At 35.3% G+C, this 10,390-nt stretch overlaps 1 protein-coding gene across 1 annotated transcript; it reads left to right on the forward strand.

Moving 5' to 3' along the window:
• Positions 1-4,062: 4,062 nt before the first annotated feature.
• Positions 4,063-4,725, forward strand: LOC127561283 (YTH domain-containing protein 1-like). Its single transcript, XM_051996569.1, has one exon. It carries the CDS (start codon positions 4,078-4,080, stop codon positions 4,723-4,725), a length of 648 nt encoding a protein of 215 aa, XP_051852529.1. The 5' UTR covers positions 4,063-4,077.
• The last annotated feature ends 5,665 nt before the right edge of the window (positions 4,726-10,390 follow it).

The raw sequence follows: 10,390 nt of genomic DNA on the forward strand, positions 1-10,390 counted from the left end.
ATAAACTCTATTTGGTGCTTTAAGCGGGTACAAATAAATTGGGGGGGTAGAGGATGGGTTCCATGGGTACAGATGGATTGAGTGGGTAGAGAATGGGTTGGATGAGTATAGTTGGGTTGGGTGGGTGGAGGGTGGGTTGGATGGGGACAGATGAGTTGGGTGGGTGGAGGATGGGTTGGATGGGTAGAAATGGGTTGGATGGATGGATATGGGTTGATTGGGTGGAAGATGGGTTGGATTGGTGGACAATGGGGAGAGGATGAGTTGGATAGGAAGGAGTTGGATGAGTGAAGGATGGGTTGAAGTGGGGAGATTAGGATACTGGAATATCTATGCAGGGAAGTACTAATGAGGGACTGAACTAAGGTTCTATGTGACTGGAGGAAAGAGAGAAAGGTGATTGGAAGTAAACAAGTGGTGTTAATGCTCTGAAAAAGCAAGGACTGTATCAATTTTTGATTTAACTACTTCATAATAATTTGTGAAATAACTGACAGATTCTAATTCCTAAAATATTGCTTTTATCAGATCATCCACTGAAGAACCTATAATAGCTTTGTTACTTTCTGTGTCCAGTAAGGTAGGGAGTAGAAAAAAGAGCCTAGAGCAGAATCCTGAAGGATTACTTCCCCCTCCCATACCCCTACATTTCAGCCAAATTAGTCTCTTACTCTTCCTCATACACAACATTCCACTTTCTGCCTGAATGCTTCTCATACCAGCATGCTTTCTCTCTTCAGATCCCTAGATACCTTCAAAGTTTAGCTTACGGACCAATACCTTCATAAGGCCTTAATACTCCCTACCTCCTGGCTGTTAATAATCCTCTTGCCAAAAAAATATTTTGCATTTATATATTTTGTACTTATTCATCTATATGCCTTAAATGATATATAGTTGTTGCTTAATTTATACAAATTCAATTGAATATCCTAATGCAATTTCCTTGCCCTTCAGAATTCTATCTAGCAATCAACTTTCCTTAAAGAAACCATATTAAATCACCCTTTATTTTTTTAATTTGAGCACTAATATAAAAGAATTATGATTAAATTCACTAACATTCTAATTTGAAAATCAGCATGGCAAAATAAATAGAATCAAGATGACCTGAGTTCAGGTCCTATCTGAACACATACTGGTTGTCTGACCTTGGGAAAGGCAACTTTAAGGCAAATTTTTTTAAGTTTTTTTTTTTTTTTTGCTAGGAAGTATTAAGTGTCTGAGGCCAGATTTGAACTGACTTCAGAGCTGGTGCTCTATTCACTGTGCCAGCTAGCTGCCACTAAGATTGTAATTTTTAAGAAGAGTTACTAATCTGTAGGGAGAAGTCATTCCTACATAGATAAAAGCACAGATCCTAGAAGTATAGGAAACTGAAGATACGTGTGATAAGAAAAATAACCAGGACAAAATGCTTTGTCCCTTTCTAGATATCAGAATGGGATGATATGTTAGGAATAGATAAAAGTACACATACATGTATTTTCTTTTCTACTTAATGGAATTTTTTTTCCAATTGCATGTAAAGGTTGTTTTCAATATTAATTTTTAAATAGCTTTTTATTTTTCCAAATATATCCATAGTTTCAACATTTATCTTTGCAAAACTTTTGTTCCAAATTTTTCTCTCTTCCCCTTCCTCTCTTCCCCAAGACAGCAAACAATCTGACATAGGTAAAATATATACAAATCTACTAAACATATTTCCATATTTGTTACACTGAACAGAAAAAAATCAGATCAAAAGGGAAAAAAACACAAGAAAAAAAAAACAAGCAAACAACAAGCTAGCACTGAAGAATTAAGAATATTAATATATTTGAAGGTTACGTAAGCAAATCTTTGGCTAGTATCTTCAGTGTCAAACAGGTAAAATGAGCAAAATGAAATGAGGAGCATTAATAATGCTGAAAAAAGAAATCATGAAATTTCCAATATGAAAGGGAACTCCAAAACTATCTAGAATCTCATCTATACAACAATCTCTTCTGTAACATAGCTGACCAGGGATCAGGAATGCACTACCTCATAAGGTACTCCATTTCACTTATACCTAGCTTAAATTTGCCTATTTATAACCTCTTCTCATTCTTCCTACTTTTACCTATAAGGGCCCCTGGAATAAATGTAATTCTTCTATGTTGCAGTCTTTCACATATTCAAAAACAGCTGTCATGTCTTCTGTTTCCTTCAAGATTAACATCTCTTGTTCTTTCAACTGATCTTCACAGATCATAACCTTGAGAGCATTCATAAGCCTGAAAACCACCTCTGATTGTCCTGCTTCTCATCAGCATCCTTCCTCAAAGTTAATGTCCCAAAGTCAATACTCTTGGTATTATAGAACTGTGGCAGAAATAAGTGATACTCTTGCCTCTCTATTTTAAACACTCTACTTTTCACAATGTATCCCAAGATGACCTTAGATTTCCTGGCTTCCATGTCACTCAGTTAGGGGAGATTCCATGGTGAAGTGAATGGAGGATTAACCTTCAAAAGAGGATCCCCAGGTTCAAGTCCTATCTCTAATAAGTCACTTATCCCCTCAATATTCCTAATAACTCTTTAAGGCTCTTGCTTACACTTTCCCAACTGCATTTGTGGAGGGAATTTCCCACACTGATGAAACCACATCTCTGTTCAAAAAAAATAACCACCACCAAAAAAAAAAAAATCAAAACTATATAATTGATTAATTGAGCAATAAATAGCTCAGATCTTCAGATAAAACAATCTAATAGCTTCTCTTCTATCTGATATTTATAAAATTGTTTTAAACACAATTACAGTGCATTACTTTAATGCCTATAAATTTCATCTTATTAGATTCAGCCTAACATTCAGTCCTTTCAAGATCATTTTGAATCTTGTCATCAAACTTATTAGCTAGCACTTACAGCCCTGTATCATCTGAAAATTTGACAAGCATATCCTGTATGACTTTTTTGTTCAAGACATCAATCAAACAATAAACGAGCATTTACTAAATCTTTGCTGTATGCCAAACTCTGTGTTGAGCGCTGAGGATATAAGGACAAAATAGAAACACAGCCTGCTCTCAAGGGTTTTACATTCTACCAAGAAGTCAGCATGGGTATGTATATCTAATCAATATAGATATAGATATAGATACACACAAATATGTGCATATAACTCACATATCTATGTATTATATAATATGTGTTATACATATTAACATATGGCACATGTTACATAATTAATAGAATATAAAATATTAAGAGGAATGTGGGGAGTGAGAACCATGCTCTGTGGACATACAGTCATTCAAAATCACTATTCATAAGCCTCCACCAATGGGTTTACTTTTACTGGTCAACTAGAGAAATAATAAATTTAAAACAAAGGCATTTAGTCATGTCACATCAAAAAAAAAAAAAAAAAAAAAGCAACAGAACATTCTCCCCTTAAACCTAGGATACACTTTCTAATAAATACACCATCATTTGAAAGAGTAGCAACACAGAGAGTTAATGTCCACACTTAGAGAAGACAAATGGCTAGGGAACATGGATGAAGCAGAAACCCAAATTAAGAAAAACTGTTAGCAGTTTTGTATCCATCTGGAGGAACATTTATGAGTTCCCAAAATCTAGGCTTTTAGAAGACAGAATAACATACCAGTTAATTAGATACCATAGGCATTTAGTCTTTCTTTGAATCTGTTTTTTCCTGCTAACCAAGAACAATTTCCTCTATTCCAAACTTCTACCTGACATAGGTTTAGAAAGTCTTTGGAACATGTTTTATTCCCCCTTGTCAATCTATATCCTTGAACAATCATTTCAGAAACTGCTTTCTGACAAACTACATGAAACCGGGAGGAGAAAGATGGAGAACTTAATGTTCTGGATGATATTTTGACTGAAGTACCTGATCAGGATGACGAATTATATAACCCTGAAAGTGAACAAGATAAAAATGAGAAAAAGGGTTCAAAAAGAAAAAGTGACCGAATAGAAACTACTGAAAGCAAGAGACAAAAACCTTCTGTACATTCAAGACAATTGATGCCAAAGCCACCTAGCTCATCTAAGCCAGTTAAGATTGGACGCGATGGACAGGAAATTGAGCTTGAATGTGGAACCCAGCTTTGTCTTCTATTTCCCCCTGATGAAAAGTATTGACTTGTATCAGGTCATTCATAAAATGCGTCACAAGAGAAGAATGCATTCACAGCCCCGTTCAAGAGGACGTCCTTCCCGTCGAGAACCAGTCCGGGATGTGGGAAGGTGTCGACCAGAAGATTATGATATTCATAACAGCAGAAAGAAACCAAGGATTGACTATCCCCCTGAGTTTCATCAAAGACCAGGGTATTTAAAGGATCCACGATATCAAGAAGTAGACAGACGATTTTCAGGAGTTCGAAGAGATGTTTTTCTAAATGGGTCCTACAATGATTATGTGAGAGAATTTCATAACATGGGACCACCACCGCCATGGCAGGGAATGCCTCCTTATCCAGGAGTTGAACAACCACCACATCATCCTTACTATCAGCACCATGCTCCACCTCCTCAAGCCCACCCCCCTTCTTCAGGCCATCATCCAGTACCCCATGAAGCAAGATACAGAGATAAACGAGTACATGATTATGATATGCGGGTAGATGACTTCCTTCGTCGAACACAAGCTGTTGTCAGTGGCAGAAGAAGCAGACCCCGTGAAAGAGATGGAGAAAGAGAACGTGATTGGAAGTAAACAAGTGGTGTTAATGCTCTGAAAAAGCAAGGACTGTATCAATTTTTGATTTAACTACTTCATAATAATTTGTGAAATAACTGACAGATTCTAATTCCTAAAATATTGCTTTTATCAGATCATCCACTGAAGAACCTATAGTAGCTTTGTTACTTTCTGTGTCCAGTAAGGTAGGGAGTAGAAAAAAGAGCCTAGAGCAGAATCCTGAAGGATTACTTCCCCCTCCCATACCCCTACATTTCAGCCAAATTAGTCTCTTACTCTTCCTCATACACAACATTCCACTTTCTGCCTGAATGCTTCTCATACCAGCATGCTTTCTCTCTTCAGATCCCTAGATACCTTCAAAGTTTAGCTTACGGACCAATACCTTCATAAGGCCTTAATACTCCCTACCTCCTGGCTGTTAATAATCCTCTTGCCAAAAAATATTTTGCATTTATATATTTTGTACTTATTCATCTATATGCCTTAAATGATATATCGTTGTTGCTTAATTTATACAAATTCAATTGAATATCCTAATGCAATTTCCTTGCCCTTCAGAATTCTATCTAGCAATCAACTTTCCTTAAAGAAACCATATTAAATCACCCTTTTATTTTTTTAATTTGAGCACTAATATAAAAGAATTATGATTAAATTCACTAACATTCTAATTTGAAAATCAGCATGGCAAAATGAATAGAATCAAGATGACCTGAGTTCAGGTCCTATCTGAACACATACTGGTTGTCTGACCTTGGGAAAGGCAACTTTAAGGCTAATTTTTTAAAGTTTTTTTTTTTTTTGCTAAGAAGTATTAAGTGTCTGAGGCCAGATTTGAACTGACTTCAGAGCTGGTGCTCTATTCACTGTGCCAGCTAGCTGCCACTAAGATTGTAATTTTTAAGAAGAGTTACTAATCTGTAGGGAGAAGTCATTCCTACATAGATAAAAGCACAGATCCTAGAAGTATAGGAAACTGAAGATACGTGTGATAAGAAAAATAACCAGGACAAAATGCTTTGTCCCTTTCTAGATATCAGAATGGGATGATATGTTAGGAATAGATAAAAGTACACATACATGTATTTTCTTTTCTACTTAATGGAATTTTTTTTTCCAATTGCATGTAAAGGTTGTTTTCAATATTAATTTTTAAATAGCTTTTTATTTTTCCAAATATATCCATAGTTTCAACATTTATCTTTGCAAAACTTTTGTTCCAAATTTTTCTCTCTTCCCCTTCTTCTCTTCCCCAAGACAGCAAACAATCTGACATAGGTAAAATATATACAAATCTACTAAACATATTTCCATATTTGTTACGCTGAACAGAAAAAAAATCAGATCAAAAGGGAAAAAACCACAAGAAAAAAAAACAAGCAAACAACAAGCTAGCACTGAAGAATTAAGAATATTAATATATTTGAAGGTTACGTAAGCAAATCTTTGGCTAGTATCTTCAGTGTCAAACAGGTAAAATGAGCAAAACGAAATGAGGAGCATTAATAATGCTGAAAAAAGAAATCATGAAATTTCCAATATGAAAGGGAACTCCAAAACTATCTAGAATCTCATCTATACAAAAATCTCTTCTGTAACATAGCTGACCAGGGATCAGGAATGCACTACCTCATAAGGTACCCCATTTCACTTATACCTAGCTTAAATTTGCCTATTTATAACCTCTTCTCATTCTTCCTACTTTTACCTATAAGGGCCCCTGGAATAAATGTAATTCTTCTATGTTGCAGTCTTTCACATATTCAAAAACAGCTGTCATGTCTTCTGTTTCCTTCAAGATTAACATCTCTTGTTCTTTCAACTGATCTTCACAGATCATAACCTTGAGAGCATTCAGTCCTTTCAAGATCATTTTGAATCTTGTCATCAAACTTATTAGCTAGCACTTACAGCCCTGTATCATCTGAAAATTTGACAAGCATATCCTGTATGACTTTTTTGTTCAAGACATCAATCAAACAATAAACGAGCATTTACTAAATCTTTGCTGTATGCCAAACTCTGTGTTGAGCTCTGAGGATATAAGGACAAAATAGAAACACAGCCTGCTCTCAAGGGTTTTACATTCTACCAAGAAGTCAGCATGGGTATGTATATCTAATCAATATAGATATAGATATAGATACACACAAATATGTGCATATAACTCACATATCTATGTATTATATAATATGCGTTATACATATTAACATATGGCACATGTTACATAATTAATAGAATATAAAATATTAAGAGGAATATGGGGAGTGAGAACCATGCTCTGTGGACATACAGTCATTCAAAATCACTATTCATAAGCCTCCACCAATGGGTTTACTTTTACTGGTCAACTAGAGAAATAATAAATTTAAAACAAAGGCATTTAGTCATGTCACATCAAAAAAAAAAAAAAAAGCAACAGAACATTCTCCCCTTAAACCTAGGATACACTTTCTAATAAATACACCATCATTTGAAAGAGTAGCAACACAGAGAGTTAATGTCCACACTTAGAGAAGACAAATGGCTAGGGAACATGGATGAAGCAGAAACCCAAATTAAGAAAAACTGTTAGCAGTTTTGTATCCATCTGGAGGAACATTTATGAGTTCCCAAAATCTAGGCTTTTAGAAGACAGAATAACATACCAGTTAATTAGATACCATAGGCATTTAGTCTTTCTTTGAATCTGTTTTTTCCTGCTAACCAAGAACAATTTCCTCTATTCCAAACTTCTACCTGACATAGGTTTAGAAAGTCTTTGGAACATGTTTTATTCCCCCTTGTCAATCTATATCCTTGAACAATCATTTCAGAAACTGCTTTCTGACAAACTACATGAAACTGACTATGAAAATGTATCATTGTGATTTTTGTCAGTTCCTCTAAATTTTTTTGGATCTTCTAGGCAGATTAAGGAGGGAAAGCCAGAACAACAGTAAAAAAGACAGGCTAGAGTTTATAGAAGGCTGAAACTATGAAGAGGTGTACTTGAATCAAACAACAGAGCACTTAAGGCTAATTACCTATTCGATTTGAGACAATGACTCTATTAGCTTATGTTTTGGATAAATGGCTCTTCTCACTATTTGGTGCTTACTGAATGTTTGGTGTTAAGATAATTGTAGACAAGGATTTGCTGGTGGGGTGAGAGAGGAGTGAGAGAGAATCTCTTTGCAGCCCTTGGAGGAGAAGAGAAGTTGGTGACTTTGGACTCGAAAATCCAGGATACATCTTTGGCTCATGGCAGTTTGCCTGCTTCTTTCACTTCTCCCCCTAAAGACCAAGGACTTTTACTTATTCTGACTCTGGCTGATCCTGAGGCCTCCAGGGAGCTAGCCTGGCCTTTATAAGAGTCTCTCTGAAGCACTGCTTTAAGCTTCAATTCTTTTTTCCAAATTCCTGTTATTTTGTATATGTGCCCTGCTGTGAGTTTCCCAGGCTTTGCCATGTGCTAGCTACATATACAATAGAAATCGGTGGATTTGTTGGAATTATGCCTAAAAACATTGAAAAGGTATTTAAGAAGCTATAGAAAACAAAAGAATAGTAAAGAGAAGTCACTTAAAGTATCTTACAGATCAAAGTATTACTTAAAATTAATTGAAATACCATCCATGTAACCAAGATGAGGATTTTGGCACACAGGGTCATAGTAACACTTCATCTCTGAATGCAACTTATGTCACCTAGGAGCATATTCCTAAGAATAGATCCTAGAGATCATTTTGGGAGAGTATTGGATTGCAAGGATCTTGAGCTTAAGTATAGTGAAATATAAAGATTAGTGTTTGAGGAATTATTACATCTAGTTTTTAATTCCAACTCTGATATTTACCAATGATTTTGGACAAGTCATTTAAGTTCTTTCACAGAAATACCATTTATTAAGTACCTACTATATGTCAGAAATTGGGCTAAGTACAAATAGGATTTCATTTGATCCTCACAATAATCTTGGAAGATGCTTGCTTTAATTATCCCAATTTTTACACTTGAGAAAACTAAGGCACACAGAGATTTTTAAATGACTCGGGTCACAGTAAGTATCTAAGTCCAAATTTGAACTCAGAGCTGACTGTAGACCCATTACTCTTTCTGTTGTACCACCTAGCTATCCTTTAATAATACTCAATATACTTATATTACTTGTAACCTAAGCGGCAGCTGGGCACACCATAGTACAAAGGGCTTAGAATCAGAAAGATTTATCTTTGTGATTTCAAATCCAACCTCACTTACTAGTTATACAAAACTGAACAAGTTACTTAATTCTATTTGCCTCAGTTTCCTCATCTGTAAAATGGCAAATCACTCCAATATTTCTGTCAAGACAACCCCAAGTGAAGTCCTGAAGAGTTGGACAAGGTTGAAATGACTAAACAAAATCAACAAATACATAGTCTAATGATTTTCCATGAAGAAAGCATTTTATAAATCTTAAAGCATTATGGAAATGCAAATCATTATTCGTATGACCTTGGTTATATTACTTATAGAATCATATGATCACAGATGTAGAGCTGGAAGGGACTTTATAAGCCACTAGGTCCAGACCCCTAATTTACAAATGAGAAAACTAAAGCACAAAAAAGTTTAACACAGAAAAGTCATACAACTAATAATTGTCTGAGATAGGAGTTGAATTGAGATCTTGCTGATTCCAAGTTTTTGCTCTCTCTACTATATCATACCATTTCTCATTTTCACTTTCTGGGCTTCAGTTTCTTTATATGTGAAATGAGGAGGTTGGAGTCCCTATTTTTCTAATTCCTGTAAATCTCTTCCAAAGCAAATTGACCAAAATGATTCTAGGGGAAAAATTATTATCAAAAGTATAAATAGTTTATGGATTATTTTATGCACTAAGGTTATAATCAGAGAGAGAGAGAAAGAGAGAGAGAGAGAGAGAGAGAGAGAGAGAGAGAGAGAGAGAGAGAGAGAGATGAAAAGTAGAGGACCATAGGACCTTAGATTTAGTGTGTGTTCTTAACTTGGAGCTCATGAGTTTATTTATTTATTTTTATTTTATTTTATTTTTGCTGAGGCAATTGGGGTTAAGTGACTTGGCCAGGGTCACACAATTAGGAAGGTTAAGTGTCTAAGACCAGATTTAAACTCAGGTCGTCCTGACTTCAGGGCCAATGCTCTATTCACTGCACCACCTAGCTGCCCCGGTTTATTTTTCTTAATATTTTGAAAACTGTATTTCAGTGTAATTGGTTTCTTTTTTAATCCCAAGTATTTTATTTCATGCATTTAAAAACATGAATCTGAGAAGGGCCTATTGGGTTCACTGGATGTCATAGATCACAAGTGTATGATGTCAGAGGAGTCTGTGACACACACAAAAAAGCATTAAGAATTCTTGAAAATCCTTTAAAACTACAAAGTACTAAGTAAATATAAGTTAGTCTGTAACTGTAGAACTCCGGTTTGCTGACTACATAGTCATGGCAGAGTCAAAAATAACCCCCAAATTGGGATTTTCTTGACTTTCCAAGTGGTAGTAAATATGACTAAATTCAGTTACTAAATTCCTAGTAGTAAATTAGAATATACTATTTTGACCACTAGGGGTTGCTACGGTTTTCTGAATGGTTCCTTATATTTCAATATTTCAATTATCTGTGATGTCATCCACAAAAGTATCCTCTCTATTGGTATTGATAGCAAG

This window comes from Antechinus flavipes, chromosome 4 (genome assembly GCF_016432865.1).
Source record: "Antechinus flavipes isolate AdamAnt ecotype Samford, QLD, Australia chromosome 4, AdamAnt_v2, whole genome shotgun sequence".
NCBI classification, from domain to species: domain Eukaryota; kingdom Metazoa; phylum Chordata; class Mammalia; order Dasyuromorphia; family Dasyuridae; genus Antechinus; species Antechinus flavipes.